The sequence below is a fragment of the Culicoides brevitarsis genome, chromosome 3, assembly GCF_036172545.1.
Source record: "Culicoides brevitarsis isolate CSIRO-B50_1 chromosome 3, AGI_CSIRO_Cbre_v1, whole genome shotgun sequence".
Classification (NCBI taxonomy): domain Eukaryota; kingdom Metazoa; phylum Arthropoda; class Insecta; order Diptera; family Ceratopogonidae; genus Culicoides; species Culicoides brevitarsis.
In genome coordinates this window covers 514,140-533,334 of record NC_087087.1, presented here as the reverse complement: position 1 = coordinate 533,334, position 19,195 = coordinate 514,140, and the positions used below count along the sequence as shown (strand labels likewise).

General features: G+C 30.1%; 1 protein-coding gene across 7 annotated transcripts; it reads left to right on the top strand.

The window, feature by feature from the left end:
• Positions 1 to 1,054: 1,054 nt before the first annotated feature.
• LOC134836046 (sodium/potassium-transporting ATPase subunit alpha) lies at positions 1,055 to 18,458 on the top strand. 7 transcript variants are annotated; one of them, XM_063851173.1, is made up of 10 exons: positions 1,055 to 1,299; positions 1,476 to 1,535; positions 2,333 to 2,413; positions 8,093 to 8,221; positions 8,286 to 10,334; positions 10,388 to 10,603; positions 15,807 to 15,901; positions 17,798 to 17,972; positions 18,032 to 18,264; positions 18,327 to 18,458. In XM_063851173.1, exons 2-10 carry the CDS (start codon positions 1,527 to 1,529, stop codon positions 18,445 to 18,447), a joined length of 3,108 nt encoding a protein of 1,035 aa, XP_063707243.1. In that variant the 5' UTR covers positions 1,055 to 1,299; positions 1,476 to 1,526; the 3' UTR covers positions 18,448 to 18,458. The 7 variants fall into 7 exon arrangements, with proteins under 7 accessions (XP_063707243.1, XP_063707244.1, XP_063707242.1 ...); XM_063851174.1 differs by lacking the exon at positions 15,807 to 15,901 and adding an exon at positions 13,257 to 13,351; XM_063851172.1 differs by lacking the exon at positions 15,807 to 15,901 and adding an exon at positions 12,370 to 12,464.
• The last annotated feature ends 737 nt before the right edge of the window (positions 18,459 to 19,195 follow it).

Genomic DNA, 19,195 nt, shown 5'->3' with positions numbered 1-19,195 from the left:
TAAAGTTAAATAAAATTAAAATTAATTAAAAATTAAATATCACAGCTTCGCTTCAAGTCCTTGCGAAGCTTTTTTCGTTTAAATTCTTCAGCCAAAAAAGGCTTTAATTAAGATATATTTTTCAGTTAAATTTAAAAAAAAAAGTGTAATTCCGTAAAAAATTCAACAGATGTCGCGCATGAGCATCGAAAATTACCCTGCGGGTGAAAAGAGGGTAAAATTAACCCCTTAAGAGGTAAATTTGAACCCTTAAGAGGTCAATTTGTCTCTTAAGAAGTTAATTTGTTTATTCTGACCATTTAGGAGCGCAATTGATCTCTTAAGGGGTCAAATTATCCTCTTAAGGGGTTAATTTTTGCCACAGGGCAAGGAGGCTCGGGACGAAATTGCGCGCGAAATCCATCGTCACGAGCCTCGGGAGAATAAGGGGAACTCATTAAGGGGAAATTTAGCGCAGTATGACGTCATCAGCAACGCAATCAGCCACAATCAGCAACAAATGGGCTTCTCTTATCTATTTTCTTAACGACATTTCACAATTGGATCACATTAAGAGATACTTGACGATAAATGCAATTCTTATCAAATTGTCTGTGTTGCAAATCGCAACTTTGTATCGTTCTCGAGCGAACTGACATTGAATCAAATTGAAACTCGGATTAAATTCATAGTCTGAGGTCAACAATAAATCTCTTTCAACTTCGTTAGCATATCTGTGCTAATTTGATAAAATTTGAACATTATGACGTCTTCTGTTTGCCATATTTCAGTAATTAGCACCTTTTTGAAGCAAAAAAATGTCTTATACGAAATTTTCTTGTAAGAAGAAGAAACGTTCGATTTGAAACAGGTGTCTAATGATGAATTTTTACCTGAGTACAGCCATTTTAGTCACTCACATAAACCATTGAAAAAACAAAAGCAACTTGTTTAGCTGTATTCGTTGCTTGATGACGTCGCTGCCTATATTTCGACGTAGATGTTCTTGCGCAGTTGTATTGGTATTGAGAGAGCACATTGAAAACTTTTGCTGAGTTTCAAAAGTGTAGTCAGAAGTAGCTGAAACCTTGCCAGTGATAGTTGGTTTAGTGTTTTTGTGAAGAGATCGGAGATTCATTTTAAAATATAGTGTGCACCTACAAGAAAAAAATATTAAATTTTATTTTGTGTGCACAAGAAGAAGCGAGTGAGTGTGTAGAAACACCACAGAAGTGCAACAAAAAAAAAACTGTGAAAAAATAAAATATAAATAAGAAGGGTTTCATCTCTCTCTGCTAATCAAGGTTTATTTATTTTCAAGTACGTTTTAATCAAAATATATGCTAAATATTCTATAGTGTTGCTCGTTTTATAGAATATTTTTTTTTCATTTTGCTTTACATGTTCTCAATGTCAAATCTGAAATATATGAATTTCAATACGACGACACCTTTTTGCATCTAATTCCTCTTTTTATTTTATTTCATTCTGCGTAGCAAAAAAACCATTAGTGTGTTTTTATAGATTTTAATTTGTGTAACCCCGTCATGTCTGAGGTAGGTTATGAACTTTTTTTTTTATTTTTCATAAAGCCAAAAATACTATAATGAGACCCAAAATGTGTGACAAAAATAGTTTAATTTCAGCAAAAAAAAAAAGAACCGAGTAAATTTAGTTTGACCGCGTTTGTGTTATATAACAACGAGTCTCTTTATTCGTAGAAATCAATATTTTACCTCATATATATTGCTATTCCAGAATACAATACAATCAATGACGAAACGGAGTGTTTGTGAGCTGAAAGTGAATTTGGAAATTTGTTAAATTCGTATCGAAAAGTGCTGAAAAAAAAAACATAAAAAGAGCAGAAAAATATGAATCGTAATTTTTTGTAGAAAAAATTTACAATTTTTCAAAGGGCGTCAACTCAACGCGTGTAGCTCATGACGTTGACGAACAAAATGAGAGAAAAGAGCGAGAGCGAGTAACTCACAAACACTCGTCTCTCTTGGCGATTTTGTGGAAAAATTTCCCCTCGATGGCGGTTTTGTGGAAAAAATCGCCGCACGCTGATCCAACTCGCTATTTTATGCAATTTTTGCTAAAATTAAACATTTTAGTCCTAAAATAAATTGCATACACGATTTGTATCCAAATAGACAAGATATTAAATCAGTTTTGGGTCTCATTTATTCTTGGTCTACATTTTTCGTTTTTTTTTTTTAATTTATTTGATTTTGCTTAACATTTATTTTTGTTTTTGTTCCCGTTAAACATCATTCATCCATTCCTGACACAATTTTGTTTCACAATTTAAATGTTTTTTCATAAAAAAAAAAAAAAATCATCGTAGTTATCAAGGTCAGATTCATACCGAGTTGCCACTGTAGATTCAGTGGAAGATGACAACTTGACTGCGGATGGACAATACAAGGTAAAGTAATTTAATGGGCGATTATTCGCGCATTGTCGTCGCATGAAATGATACCATTTTAATTGACGCGAATGAATTTTTTTAAGTTATTTTAATCGATGCGATGATTTGTGTTAACCGGCAAATTGCCGGCGCCGCAATAAAATTTTCAATAATGTTACGTAACAAACTCTCAAATGGTGTCATTTCATACAATTAAGGCTTTTGAGTTGAATGAAGTTCATGTCATTTTTTACCTTTCCGAATGTTTCTATTTTTTGGAAAAGAAGATTTTTTGTGTGTTTGTGTAGAAGAAATCCAGTTTTCCTTCCAAATCATTGCGTACTTTTATTTAGATGATCATTAATATCTTTTTCATCTCTCTTTTATTCCGCATTTACATTTATTACGGTCATCATCCTAATGTATTATTAATCACGAGGCAGTTTGCTGTCTTGTCTCTCGTTTTTTCTGCTTTCGCGGTGACATGGGACAAAATTTTAGCGAAACATTAAACAATCACATCATAAAATAATAATCATGATTAATGTTGCCCCATTTCGAAAAGTCGCCCTCGAGCGACAAATAAATGTGCAAAAGTCGATAAGCTACCGCAAGAAAGCTAATGGCAAAATAGGTTGATATTTACTTTTGTTCACTTTTATTCACATCCCTTAATTGGATTTTATTGTGAAGCAACATTCGCAATTTTATCGTTAAATTACTCTATTTTAATCCCCATTGCAATATATTAACACACCTGTGAGCCATTTTCCGTTTCATATAGCTTATCGATGAACTTTTTTTTTGACTCCATAGAAGAAATTTTCCATCGTTTTATTTGTATCTGAAATGAAAAAATTAAAAAAAAAAAATGAAAAATAATTTTTTAAATTATTATATATTTTTTTACAAAAAAAAAAATGTATTTTTTAAGAGAAAATATACAGTTCAATACGAAAAAAAAATTTTTTTTTTTTTTTGAAATTCAATTAAAACGGAAAAATATAGATAAATAAATTTAATTTTGAATTTAAATTGATATTTTTTAAAATAATTTTTAATTGTATTTTTTAATGTTTTTGAAACCAAAATAATTATTTTAAAATAAAAATATTTACATGAAAATACAAAAAAATTTTAAAAATAAAATTTTTAAATAAAAAATGTTAAGAAAAAAGTTTTAATTTAAATAATTTCGTTAAGAGAAAAAATTTTTAAATTCTTCAAATTAACAATATTTTTGATAAGGTAGGCAGACATTGACACAAAAGTCGCATACACTCGAGTGAATGACAATTTTGACCTTAATCTTAATCAATTGAAATTATGATAGATAATCATCAAGCTTCATGCGCTCCAGATAGATATGATAAAAAGAGTGAGTGTAAACTTTATAGCGTGTATCATCATTTCTAATCCTCCTCTTGCTATTCACTTTGCAACAACTTTTATCGCTCGACTGTAAGATGTTTGTTTGCCATAATAGATTTTAATTTGAATTTCCTGTTGGATGTTCATTTGCGGTGTCTGCATGTATTTAGAACATTATTCAGCATTTGGATGAAACGACTCATTAACGAGTCTTAAGATAATCCTCCTACGTTTGATGTTTAAGAAGGTAAGTCTCAAATGACCTTTCAAGACCTTCCTTCATGGAATCATCGATTTTTTTCGGTTCACTTTTTATGAGAAATGTGCGTGTTTTGTGTCGTTTGGTCATAAAATTGAGTAACGAGATGAAGTAAAAGAGGAAAAAGGGTTCGAACGTTTTCTTAATGTTGCTTCACGATGTTGTCTCCATTATATTTTTCGTAACTGGATGGAAAATTGTTATAAGCTGTAACAATTCTAGCATAAACATGCAAATTCTCCCTTACATAAGAGACTTGGTTTTTCATCGCAGACTCGTACACGTCGCTTATTATAATATAATAGTACAAGGTTGGTTTTTTCAGTACAATGAAGACTTTTTTTTAGCATTTTAGTACCGACCTGCGCATTTAGCACCCGCTCTTTGATATTTCTTCGTATTACGTAACTGTGCGCCTATTTCCATAGCTGCACACGACAAACGACTCGAAACATCATGGAAAAAGAAATTTTTCCATCAAACTAGTTTCGTACTTGATGCAGTGTTGAGCTCGTCAGGCTCCGTTTTTTATATATATTTTTTTCATGAAATATTTAAAAGATATTTAAGAACAAAACTGCCACAAATACACACAATTTTTGTAACAAATAAATAGTGAACGATAAAAATAGGTAATAATTTTACATTTGAAAAACGTGCTGTGAGTGAAAAAGTTTGAAAAACAGATTATCGAAAAAAAATATCGTCATTAAATTACAACACAAGTGAAATAATTGAGCCATAGACGTCACTTTAATGTAACACATTATGAACAAAATGGAAAAATTCAATAATTCAACGTTTTATAAATGGAAAAGAAGGACATTCCCGTTTTTTTTTTCATTCGTGTTCTGTGCGTTTACGTCATCAATTTATGTAGCTCACAGTCACGTATAGCCTTGTCATGATTGACAGAGATTCAAATTTGTCCTAATCAAAAATCAATGAACGCCATGCGAATGCTGACGATTTTATCACGAAAATGCTAATTATTTCGGTCTATAAACGTAATTATTATATTGAAAATTTAGTTGCAAGTGACACGCGTTCCAATTGTGACAACGAGAGAAAAGTTTCAAATTGAAGCTATGGGGAGACGCCTCATGTATTGCCGAATTATGTAAGAAAGCAATTCAATTTCGGAAGACTTTCCGCAAGAAAAACTTATTTTATATGCAAAAACGGGCAAAGATTCAAAAGTTTGTCTGTTCATGACAACTTTTGCTCGCATCCTTCCTTTGGCAAGAAGTCATAAATATAGTTATGTAACAAGAATCCCGAAGTTGACAGGATAAACTTTAAATTAAATTTTAGATTGTTACAAATAAAAATTTCTTCTCTTTCGAAATTGAACTGTATTAACTAGTTAGATCTAAATTTGCCACACAAATGATAATAAAAATTCAGATTAATCCAGTTAAATGCAGGTAAATCTGTTATTTACACAACAACAACTAAATAAACGCGAGATATCATAATTATCATGAAGAGACAACTTTTTACATTAAAAAAAATTTGATTCAAGCCGGTAACTTGAGTTAACGTCCTCTTATGTACTCAAGTCTCGCGATAATGAAACAAAAAAAAACTTTCGCAATATTTACTCTGATTCGACAATTGTTTGTTTTTTTACACTTCATATCGTATTCACAACCATAAAATATTTGTCACTCTTGAACAGTTCAAAATTCGAGCAAAGTAAATAATATAATGAATATCTAACCTGTTTGTCAGGTTTAGCTGGATCATACAAAAAGTTTATTATTTTTTTGTTTATCTCAGCAATCGACATGTACAAATTCTATTCACAATAAATGAAACATGCGGAATTCTGAAAATTAATTGAATTGTTCCTATAAATATTTACACAAAATGTAACAATTGAAGAGTCTGGAAGAATCTTCTCGTTTCTAATGATCTTTGATTCGATTAAATAACCGCAACTTGAACACGTTTCACAGAGGCGACAGAATATTATTACATAAAACAATGTTTTTTTCTCATTATTGAGATGAATATTCGACTTGTGCATCCACAGATCGTACGTTGTCAAGGTAGACATCAAATTAGCATGATATGCTATGTCAAAATAGGTTGAAATGAGTATAATAAATGTAATGGAGAGGCTTAACATATGATGGCAAATATAAAACGTATGAAAAACGATAAAAGTGAAATATTTTGAAGGGCGTCGGTTGATTTATTTGCTCTCTGAGATCGAATATCCGATAATTTATGACTTCTTTTGCTCTAAAGCTCATTTTAAAAGTTGAAAAACTAAAATTTTCACAAGTTTTGAATCAATTAGCGATCAAATTCCTTTTGAATTAGGTACAGATGTACTCTTCTTATCGTCGTAATCTACAAAGGCACGTCATTTATGCAAAAATTACTCACAAATCTTCCTACATTCCTTCCGTTAATCAAACTTTTAGCTCTCTCTCATATGGAAATGAAGCTCATTTGTACAATTTAGAATACAATTTCAACATAATTTTTTATTTATTTCGTTTTTTCGACATAATCGCGTCGTTCGTATCACGTGTTTGTGTTCATTCAACACACAAATTTATTGTTATAAAATTGCTGATTATTGCACATAGAATTTTGTCAGAGCACTATAAAGAAAAGGAAATACTTAATTGAATGATTGAAGTCGAAAAAGCTTTTATGTTTAGTATACTTTAGACTTTCATTCGTTCGACAAGGAGTGAAGTGTGAGGTAATTCAACAGATTCTTGCAAAATAAAAGTTTTTCAAAATATTTTATCGATAATATCAATTGAAACAAGTGTTTGGTCAGAAACTCGTGCTGAATATTTCACAAAAAAAATTACCACGTGCTTTTGATATTAATATCAAATTGATATTGAAAGCTTTTCATACTCGATTACGCCTTATCTGTGTTCGAGTCTGTGAATTGCTGACACAGCGTGAATGAATAAAATGCAACAAATTGTGTCAATGATGGCAAATAAACACTTGAAAAATGGTGCAACGTTTGAATGACGAAACTTTATAGAATTTCTAATAATAGAAAAAAAAAGTTTCCGTTCGCAAATAATTTATAAAATGTGAAAAAGGAGCGAAGGAAGCGACGACAAGTCTACTAAATTACAAATTCACCGCAAAAGAAGAAGCCATAAAACTGTAAAATAAATCGATGATCATTATGCATTCATGTATTCCGTTCAGATCGGTAGAGACGCTTTTTTTATGTAACGTTCAATGTTCAACATTAGTGTTGAAGACAAGTAAATTGGATCGTTTTGTATATGTGTGTCGTTTTTGCATTAAATATTTATTTAAAAAATCATACCGACGACGACTTCCAAATCGATATTCATACAAAATTTAAATCACGCGATATTGTTACGAAACAAAAGTTCTGAATTGTCCTTCCAGCGATTGAACGAACGAATGAACAATGTAATAAATTGCTATTGTTCTCACACAGTCCAGTTTTAGTTAAACTAACGATATCCCCATGAGAAATTTTTTCTGTTGGATATTATCCAGGGAATTCGTCAAATGATACGATGATGATAAGGATTTAGGTTCCATAGAGAGAGAGAATTGGAGAGTTGTACAGTCATTTATATGGCGCCAATATTTGAAAGCCACATTATTACACGCATTGTTGGCCCACATTCACAGGCATGCGCACGAGAAACGTTGTTTTTTGTGAAAAAAAGAGTTATATAAACTTTTTGTATGCAATTTTCTTGCTATTGCAAGCGGCTTTTAGACTTTTTCTGTTGTGCCCGTCGTCTCCTCGAAACATTCTGAAGGTTATTTCGTGACATACAGTGAGTTAAGTGTTAAATGAATTGTGTAGCAAGACGAGCGTTAAGTGTCAAATAGTGACGATTTCAGTAATAATAGACGATAATTGATTTGTTATTGTCTTTTAATGATTTTTCCGTCGATCTATTCATTCGTGTTATAGCTTTCGTTTCGTATTGTAGTTCAAATAGTGTGCTTTTGTAATAATTTTTTTTTACAATTTTTTTTTTTGTGTGAATTTTTATACTAATTTTCCTTTTTTATCTTTTTTTCTTCAACAGTCGAGACGCAAAATGCCGCCTAAGAAAAAGACCGAGAATCTTGATGATCTAAAACAGGAGTTAGATATCGATTATCACAAAATCTCCAATGAAGAATTATATCAACGATTCCAAACTCATCCCGAAAATGTAAGTTGAATGAATTTTTTTTTATGAAAAATGTAGATTTTAAAGTTTTCTTTTTGTTTTTTAGGGTCTCAGTCATGCAAAAGCAAAGGAAAATTTAGAACGTGATGGTCCAAATGCATTGACACCCCCGAAAACGACACCCGAATGGGTTAAATTTTGCAAGAACTTGTTTGGCGGTTTCGCTCTTCTTTTGTGGATCGGCGCCATTCTTTGCTTCATTGCCTATTCCATTCAAGCAGCATCCGTTGAAGAACCTGCTGACGATAACTTGTATCTCGGTATTGTATTGGCAGCTGTCGTCATCGTAACGGGCATCTTTTCGTACTATCAGGAATCGAAATCGTCTAAAATTATGGAATCGTTCAAAAACATGGTCCCTCAATTCGCTACTGTCATTCGTGAAGGCGAAAAATTGACATTGCGCGCTGAAGATCTCGTGTTGGGCGACGTTGTTGAAGTGAAATTCGGCGATCGTATTCCCGCTGATATCCGTGTCATTGAAGCACGTAACTTCAAAGTAGATAACTCGTCGTTGACAGGAGAATCTGAACCCCAATCTCGCGGACCTGAATTTACACACGAAAATCCATTGGAAACACGTAACTTGGCATTCTTCTCAACGAACGCCGTCGAAGGAACAGCAAAGGGCGTTGTTATCAGCTGTGGCGATCACACTGTTATGGGACGTATTGCTGGTTTGGCATCTGGATTGGATACAGGAGATACTCCAATTGCAAAGGAAATTCATCATTTCATTCAATTGATTACGGGCGTCGCTGTTTTCTTGGGAGTTACATTCTTCGTTATTGCTTTCATCTTGGGATACCATTGGTTGGATGCTGTCATTTTCTTGATCGGTATCATTGTCGCTAACGTGCCAGAAGGTTTACTCGCTACTGTAACTGTGTGCTTAACGTTGACTGCCAAACGTATGGCTTCCAAAAATTGCTTGGTTAAGAATTTGGAAGCTGTCGAAACTTTGGGATCTACATCAACAATTTGCTCAGACAAAACAGGAACATTGACACAAAATCGTATGACTGTCGCTCACATGTGGTTCGATAACCAAATTATTGAAGCCGACACAACAGAAGATCAGTCAGGTGTACAATATGATCGTACAAGCCCTGGATTCAAGGCTTTGTCGCGAATTGCCACATTGTGCAATCGGGCTGAATTCAAAGGAGGTCAGGAAGGCGTCCCAATCTTGAAGAAAGAAGTTAGCGGCGATGCTTCAGAAGCTGCTTTGCTCAAATGTATGGAATTGGCTCTCGGAAATGTCATGGATTATCGTAAAAAGAACAAGAAGATTACTGAAATCCCATTCAACTCAACCAACAAATTCCAAGTTTCAATTCACGAAACTGAAGATCCCAACGATCCTCGTTACTTGTTGGTCATGAAAGGAGCTCCTGAACGTATTCTCGAACGCAGTTCAACGATCTTCATTAATGGCAAGGAAAAATTGATGGATGAAGAAATGAAGGAAGCTTTCAACAACGCATATCTCGAACTCGGAGGCTTGGGCGAACGTGTACTTGGTTTCTGCGATTTCATGTTGCCATCCGACAAATTCCCTCAAGGATTCAAATTCAACTCTGACGAAGTCAACTTCCCATTGGATAACTTGCGTTTCGTTGGTCTCATGTCTATGATTGATCCTCCTCGTGCTGCTGTACCCGATGCTGTTGCAAAATGTCGTTCAGCTGGTATTAAAGTTATCATGGTTACAGGCGATCATCCAATTACCGCAAAAGCTATTGCCAAATCTGTCGGTATCATCTCTGAAGGCAACGAAACTGTTGAAGATATTGCCCAACGTTTGAACATTCCCGTTTCCGAAGTTAATCCTCGTGAAGCTAAAGCTGCTGTCGTTCATGGCGCTGAATTGCGTGACTTGGCATCCGATCAACTCGACGAAATCTTACGTTATCACACTGAAATCGTATTCGCTCGTACTTCGCCGCAACAAAAATTGATCATTGTTGAGGGTTGTCAACGTATGGGTGCTATTGTCGCTGTAACTGGCGATGGCGTAAACGATTCTCCCGCTTTGAAAAAGGCCGATATTGGTGTTGCTATGGGTATTGCAGGCTCTGATGTATCCAAACAAGTAAGAATTTCTTTATCATTTTGTTTTCCAAAACTTAAATTTTCCTTTTATAGGCTGCTGACATGATCTTGCTCGATGATAACTTCGCTTCAATTGTCACAGGTGTTGAAGAAGGTCGTCTTATCTTCGATAACTTGAAGAAATCAATTGCTTACACACTCACGTCAAACATCCCCGAAATCTCTCCTTTCTTGGCTTTCATCTTGTGCGATATCCCATTGCCATTGGGTACTGTTACTATCTTGTGTATCGATTTGGGAACTGACATGGTAAGAATTTCTCTCCAAATTGTGCCCTTTTTCATCTTAAAGCCCTCTAAACATTATATTATTATCAAAATCTCCCCTTTACCCCATCTCTCTTAAAACAAAAAGATACTTCGACAATTTGAATACTCAAATAGGAATCAAACACTCTGACATAAAGAGTGTAAATCCGTGTTTATCTCACTCATTCGAACTTTAAAAAAAAAAACAAAAACTTATTTACGTGACTTACGAATATAAATACAAACGAAGGTAAAAGTGACAATAATTACCGATAAAGAATTACACAGAAATTCTAAAAACAAATTGTAGATTAGAAAAAAAAGTTGATAAAACAAAATTATTTCAAATCAAGAAAAATCACATAAAATAAATATAAATCTACAGGTACCGGCGATTTCATTAGCTTACGAGGAATCTGAGTCAGATATTATGAAACGACGACCTCGTAATCCCTACAGTGATAAACTAGTCAATGAAAGGTAAAATATTGTGAAGGAACAGTCAAAATTTAATCACAATTTTTCAAGTCAATTCTTTTTTATTATCTTCAATATTTTCTTATAAAGTTTTTTCCTATATATTTTAATTCAATATATATATTCAATATTCCTTCACAATTTTACGTCTATATATTTATTAAGCTTCCCAAAAAATAATAAATATTATTACCAAAAAAAAAAGTAGCTAAGAAAATTATTACGCAGATTTGAGCATTTTATTTTGATTTTTTGAGCGTTCAGAAATTAAAATCGAACGATACGATGTTCTTCGTTTCTAACGCTCAGTATTTACTTTTATATCTTTTTTTTCTTTGTTTTATTTCAATACTTTATTCAGTAAATTTTCTATTTATCTCATACTTTTCCATTGTTATCTCTTATCTCATAATATAATAGAGTAATATATACATTAACAAACAAACTTTAATCCTCGAAATGGCCTTACTTTGGCATGACGATTGAAGTGCAACTTTATTACAATAATAAAAATAGTTTTATTTTTAATTTCGAAATTTCAAACTTTTTCCATTTTTATATTATTATTATCATTATTACTTATTAGAAATTTACTTTTTTATTATTATTATTATAAACTTTATATTTGTATCAATTTACACTCGAAAACTTTTTCATATATATTCCATTCCAACTTTTTCATACTAAATCGAATGGACAACATATATGTCTTGTATATGATGAAAACTTAACTTGTTACATCTCGAAACAAGATAAAGTTTCATTATAAAATAAAACAAAGAACAGTTTGAAGTGATTTTTATCATTAAAAATTCTAAAAAAATTAAATTTTAACAAAAATTGATGCAAAATCTGCTTAATATTCAAAAAAAAAAGTAAAATCCTTCATGCTAGTTATTTTTATCACTCATTTTTAGTTTTTGTTAAAAAACATCGGAAAATGATCGTACAAAAGTTTTCTCTTGTTTTTTAATGAATAAAAATATTATTGCTATAGGAGTAAAATTTTGTATATTTTTTTTTATTTCATCATCATATTTATTATTAGTTTGCACAGAAAATCACAAAGAAAATTAGAATATGCAGTCACGTGATTTTTATGATGATGAGGCACTTTGCCAAGTAGAAAAATCGAATGTCGTCACAGAAAAAAAATCATATTTTGCGCGATGAAAAATGATGATGATGACATTCGTTTGAACGTACACACGACGACACCCATCAATGAAAAAAAACAAACCAAATTTTTTATTAAATATTATTTTAACCGTTTATATAAAAATAATTTAGGTTCCTGCCATTTCATTGGCTTACGAACATGCTGAAGCTGATATTATGAAACGACCTCCTCGTAATCCGTTCAGTGACAAACTTGTCAATCAAAGGTTTATAAAATTTTATTATTTTCTTGTAATGGTTTTCCTTTAAAAAAATAACATTTTAATTATTTTTTTGAATGTCTCTAACTTTAAGTTTAATTTTTTTTTTGTACAAGAAGTTTCTTGTCACGTTTTTATTGATTATTAACTCTCATTTTTAAACTTTTTTAACATATTTGAATGATGACTAATATTAACTGATAACTTTTTGGTCGAAAAAATCAAAATTTTGAACCATTGAACCCTGTAATAATATCCCCAAATGTGAGCATTTACCAAAGTATAACAAAAAGGTCGATTGCTAATTAATCACTTTATTGTGAATGTTGTTTGGATTAATTAACTGCATTTAGCGTTAAGTTGCACCGAATGTGATCATCATAATAATAACAATGTAAGATTAAAAATCACGTCAACTACATCATGGAATTTCGGCGATTACTAAAACAAAAATTTTTCATAAGGTTTTTTACGTTAATTTTAAATCATATCCCTTTCATACATCATTGAAAATGTTTTGTCCTTTCACATGTTTATTTTTGAGTTTGTTTTTACTCTACTTTTGATACATCATAAGTGTATGACAAACATCGCCTGCAACAAACATCATCTTCCAAAACAAACAACCCAAAACACACATTCACATTTCGGATTCATTTTGAACAAAAAAAAAACAAATTATCCGTTCGCCGTTGTTTATTAAAATGAAAAGCAAAAGAGAGAGAGAGTGACTTTGTAAAAAAAACCCAAATCGAAACTTAGAATTTTAAAAATCTCATCAAATAATTACATACATAGGTGCCAGCTATTTCATTAGCATATGAGGAAGCTGAATCAGATATTATGAAAAGACAGCCAAGGAATCCTTTTACAGACAAATTGGTAAACGAGAGGTAAAAAATGTCTCAATTCTAAAAAATAATTTGAATTAAAGTAAATGTTAATTGAGCATTTTTCAAAAAAAAAAAAAAAGTAAAAAATGTTGAATGCAAAGAACAACACTATATCTCCCCTATATTCTATACAAAAAGAAACTCTACCATTATATACATAATATATAAATAATAACTGTCTTTTAATAATATACGACAACTTTCAAGCGAGGTAGAATGTAGATAATGTAATTTTGGGGCTAAAAACTATCGTAGCAATTGGCTTTTTTCACTAACTAACAATAAAAGTACAAATTAGGCACATTCACTTTCTCTCAAAAACATAAAATTCTATGCTCTACAATCTACCTCTTCGATCTAAAGAGTCAAAAGTTATCATTCACATATATAGGTTTTGATTGCATCGTGCGTCTTTTATATATATGATCGTTGTATGATAAATAATAAATTTTAATAAATATGTATTTTTGATATAAATATATATATAAAATACTTTGCCGTGTGTTGTAACGTGTTAATATATATATATTTGAGATTTGTAATGATTATATTAATTTGATTGAATGAACAATTATTTTTTAATTTTTTTATCAAAAATTACGTCATGTGAATATATTTTATTATTTTTGGGCTGAATTGACAGCAAATCAACAAATTTGGCATTCTTTATGTTAAACATATTTAAAATTATTTATTATTTTATCATTTTTAATTGGAATCGTATATTTGAAAAAAAAATTATTATGATTTTTTTGACAAAATTTTGAACCTTCCTTGTGTATATTTGATTACAAATGTTTCCTATTGATCTGTAACCCCGTAAACATCATCCGCCCTTTAGATTTTCTTCCACGATGCGTTGATTCAGTAACACAAAATAGTTCTATGAACACAAATGTTAATTTAATTTTTTTTTCGTATCTTGAAATTTATTAAGTAGTTTTTATACACACTCATAGTAGAAATCTTCCTAATTAGAGTAATGTTTATGTTCGTAGAACTATTTTAACCTATTCCTCTCTCTCAATATACCTTAATAATAATTTGAAAAGTCGTGTATTCTTGTTGTTATTGTGTACAATACCTTATTATAGTATACGATTCCTTTCTGCGATTATATATATAATAATTTCTAATTTAATTAGACGATTTTTTTTATAAACTTCCATATTGCTTTCTTTAAGTTTAATTTTTTTTTCTTACAAAACATACGAAAAACAGAGTGCCAACTTTTGCTATATAAATATTATACATAAACAGCTGCAACAAACACTAAATTTTACTCTATATAAACTTTCTTCTTCTTCACAACATTTTTTACACATTTTCCTTCTATCTAATATATTTAACTTCTAACATTTTTATTTTCTTTCTTCTCTCTATATATTTATATAAATAATATTATTATATTTCCTACAATCATCATCACATCATCATTATTTTCGTTTTATAAACATCATATATATTTTATATTTTTAAGTTAATTATATATATTAAGTTATATATTAAGGATAATAATTTTTTGAGTAACTTCTTTTAAACAAGAGTTAGATAGTTTAATTTTAAGTAAACAAAAAATAACTACATCTCGAAAAAGCACGCTGAATGCCACTAACTATCATAGAGACTGACATGCTTGACAATCAAACATGAAAATTTTCATGAAAACTAGATATTAGGTCTATTTGTAGTTAAACTCTATCTATTAACTTTAAAAATTCTAACATCTACCTTGAATATTTTTGTATTGAGGGTAAGTTTTGTCCTGTGTAACAACAAAATATATAGAGAAACGGAATGAGTGACACAAACACTTCCATTGCAGTTGTAGAGATCTTCTATTTTCGTAACAATTTCAACTGGTTTTTTTAGTAGATATTTTTTAAGAAATAAAGTAATAGAATAGACATTGAATAATAATAAGAGTGCTAACAAACAAACATAATGATAAATAATTTTCAGATTAACTTATGGATTTCTATGTGTCGCCATCTTTCAAGAACTATTTTTGATTTTTGAATAGATGAAATATTCGTACGATGTTTTAGAAGTTTATAACATAAAAAAAATTAATATTGGTTTTATATTTTTTTGAATATATATATTCGATTTTTGCTCGAATCTATGAAACTGAAAACTAAAAAAAAATTGATAAATCGTACAATATTTCACAAGAATTGTTCTTGAAAGTCCTTCTTCAGATAACAAATGCCCTCGCCTTCTCCCCCCTGTTTACTTCTGTTTATCCTTGATTAATAATAGTTATATAATAATGAATCTGAACAAAAATTAACTTCTCCTTCTTTATTATATTATTATATTTTTCTATACATCTTCTACTGTATTACATCTACATCTACTGTTACTAAAAAAAATCACACATCATCACAAAAAATACCCCAATTAATAAATAAATAACAAAAATATAACAAACATGTAAAATATACGTAAAAAGGTGCCAGCCATTTCGCTTGCCTATGAAGCTGCTGAGAGTGACATTATGAAAAGGCAACCAAGAGATCCATATCGCGACAACTTGGTAAATCGCAGGTCAGAATAATAAATATACCGAAACACAAATAAATATAATACACCTTTAAAAGTTACATGAATATATATATATATATAATTATATATTATATAAAACTAGATATATATATATAAACAATTTTATATATTTGACCTGGTGGTAGTTGAGCCGTTCGTTCAAAATTGTTTCTTTTTCAAATTTATATCTATCAATGGATTTATAAACAGATTGTTAATTAATGCAGGAAAATAAAAACAGATTGTTTTTGTGATGTCAATATTTTCCTGAATTGAATAACATTAATATGCGTAAATGTTGCCCAAAAACAATAAAGTTTCGCCCATTTCTCATAAAATGTCACTCGTCAATTTTTGTTTATGATTTGTTTTATATATTTTATGTTGGTACAGGCGTTTTTGTCCCAAACTATGCAAACCTTTTATTTTTATATGTTAAATCCCAAAACGTTAATTGTTATAATATTATATATTGAAACATTAATTATTACTTTTATTATAAAGAACTTCGTTTGAATTATAATTTTAAAACCATCAAATTCATCAATTTCAATGTCATTTCATCCAACATCTCATTTAAATGTGGCTTTCAATGTGCGGTTTTTTAAAATAAGATAAATTAAGAGTTTTATAAAAGTTTCAACAATTTAAAGAAATGACAAAAAATGATCTTAAAATTGACTTGATAACGTTTTTTTTTAATTAAAATGTTTATTGTTGTTATCAAGTCGCGAAATTTTAACCTTCAATATTTGTAATGTTTTAAGTTTAACATTTTTTTTTTATTTTCATATATATATATTTAATGTTACACAATTAATTATAAAAAATCACAACAATTTCTATGGACATCAACAACACAGTTTGTACATTTATTATCTTCTGTCTTATTATTATTATTTTGTTTTTTGATATGAAAGTCCCAACCACTGCCATTCAGATATAATATAAAATGTCTCATTCGTCTCCAACAGTTAAGACAGTTAAGATAGAAGCTTTTAGTTAAAAAATATATATATTTAGAGAAATGTTGTTGATCATTTAGAGAAAGAGCTTTTTGAACAAAAAAAAAATTTTTTTTAGAGGAAAATGAATGAAATAGCAGAACAGAGCAGTTGTTAAGTTACATAACCTGAGTATAGTATATTGAAAAATATTTTTTTTTTGTACATAATTTAATTAACTCAAACATACATTTACTTACACAATTTCAAGACAATACTTTTTTAATAACTTTACTGCCTTCTGAAGCATCTGCTCTGCCTTACCTTTTAATTCTTATAACAAATAGATCTAATTAGTCATTTCTCTATAAAGATAAAGTTTATAGAATAGCATTGAATTTTATTTAATTAAGAAGAAAATAATTTCTATCCTTTAGACATTAGAGACACAACTCAGTCCAAAAATCAAGCATGAAGCACTTAAATGTTAAACAAAAAGGAACAATATTAATGTTATGTTTAGTTATTTTTTGTTAAGATTGTCCAAACCCAAGAAGTATTTATTTTTAAGTTTATCATCCTTTCCATTTTTTCATTTAACTAACAAAAAAAAATCATTTTTCCTACTTTTTTCATAATTTTTCTGCATGTTGCACGTAAATTAGCTTTAAATGCTGTCTATATTAGCTTAATGCATGATTGTATATAAGTGTAAATATAATAATAATAATTAAATTTTGCATGATATACAAAGCTTTCGAGTATTAATAAGTAGAAGGCAAGAAAATTGAATTAAAAATTGTAAAGAACAAAATTCAATTTTGTTGTCTTAGCTTTCTGTACATAAACGAAATGCTCATTTTAAAAACTAACATTAAAATAATATGAAAATCTGGCAAAATAGAGAGCTTTTTAGTAATTTAGAATTTTTTTTCGCGTCCCTTTAACTATTTAGACTTATCTCTATGGCATACGGTCAAATTGGTATGATTCAAGCTGCTGCTGGATTCTTCGTATACTTCGTCATCATGGCTGAAAATGGATTCCTTCCATTGAAATTGTTCGGTATCCGTAAAATGTGGGATTCAAAGGCTGTCAACGATTTAACTGATTCCTATGGACAAGAATGGGTATGTAATTCTCTTATTTAATGCTCAAAAATGTATGTTTAATGCGAAATTTCTTTCAGACTTATCGTGATCGTAAAACACTTGAATACACATGTCACACAGCTTTCTTCGTCTCAATTGTCGTTGTACAATGGGCTGATTTGATCATCTGTAAGACACGTCGTAACTCCATTTTCCATCAAGGAATGCGCAATTGGGCTCTCAACTTTGGTATCATCTTTGAAACAGTATTGGCTGCCATTCTATCATACACTCCCGGTATGGATAAGGGTTTGCGTATGTTCCCTCTTAAGTAAGTTTTTGTTTGTTTTTCATCAATTTGCATCAGATAGTAACTTATTTTCTCTTTTTTAGATTCGTTTGGTGGCTCCCAGCTTTGCCATTCAGTTTATCAATTTTCTTGTACGACGAGACCCGTCGTTTCTACTTGCGTCGCAATCCAGGAGGCTGGCTCGAGCAAGAAACCTATTATTAAGTTCGTTCATCTTTACAAAAACAACAACAACCAACAACAAAGATTACACACACATACACAGTTGCATCGTTTTTCCTCTAAAATTATAAAAATAATGAATAAACATTTCCGGCCCTCTCCCGTAAGAATAATAGCAAATAGTAAGCAACACAAATATTTTTGTCGTCTTTACTTTTAAATTTGAACAAGCAAGCAAGAAATAGTTAAACTTCGAATTGTTATTATTACGTAAATGTATTTTAAACATTAATTTTATCAAGATCAAGTAGGAAGTTTCTGATGAGGAACAAACTTAAATAGAACTATAATAATAGAGAAAGAATTGATAACAACAAAACTGATAAACCTGGATGGTAAACTGTCTGCCCTATTCCCTTTTTTTCGTAAATGAACTAAAATTTAATAAAAGAAGTAATTTATTAATTATCATTGAAAAACACAGAAGCAAATCTAATAAATGTTTGAATTATAAAAAAAAGCGTAGAACAGAGAATATAATTTAATAATAAAAAACGTAAAATAATTATAAAAAAAAATAAAGAAGACACAAAAATTTTAATTCTCTCAAAAAATAAATATTAGACAAAATAATAAAAATAAAATACAAAAAATTAAAGAAGATATAAAACATGTTACAAAAAAAACTACACACACAATGATTAATTATTATTATAGTAAAATTGATTGAAAAATTAAAGTGTTTAAGAGTCGTGACAAAAAATAAGTAAAAATAATAAAAATTCTCAAA